The following is a 241-nucleotide window of genomic DNA, read 5'->3' as shown; positions in this document are numbered from 1 at the left end:
CACTACACACCTCGCAACAAGCGCAACAGCCACCTTAACCACCCAACCAGCGCCTCAACCGGAATCGCCCACTGACCTGTAATCCGGCAGGTGCGGGGGGCCGGCCTCAGTATCATCCCCAAAATCATAGGATGACATGATCCTCGCCAAACCGTAGGGCTGAGCCAAGGTGAATGCCACGGCTCTCTCGTAAAGGCCTGGCGTCTTGTGGGTGAGCGTGTTTTCTGAAAGGGTTTGGCAT

The 241-nt window shown here is 57.3% G+C and overlaps 1 protein-coding gene across 1 annotated transcript in view; it reads right to left on the bottom strand.

Annotated features, from left to right (window-relative positions):
* LOC119594812 (alpha-amylase-like) overlaps positions 1–241 on the bottom strand; it is a 15,786-nt gene that overhangs the window by 8,347 nt on the left and 7,198 nt on the right. The window contains exon 9 of the mRNA XM_037943903.1: positions 77–224. Within this exon, the coding sequence (XP_037799831.1) occupies positions 77–224 (148 nt within the window). The remainder of the gene's footprint in view (positions 1–76; positions 225–241) is intronic.

The sequence above is a fragment of the Penaeus monodon genome, chromosome 34 (assembly GCF_015228065.2).
Source record: "Penaeus monodon isolate SGIC_2016 chromosome 34, NSTDA_Pmon_1, whole genome shotgun sequence".
In the NCBI taxonomy this organism is placed as follows: Eukaryota; Metazoa; Arthropoda; class Malacostraca; order Decapoda; family Penaeidae; genus Penaeus; species Penaeus monodon.
Note: the sequence above shows the minus strand (reverse complement) of the source record. Positions and strands in the feature narration are given on the sequence as shown.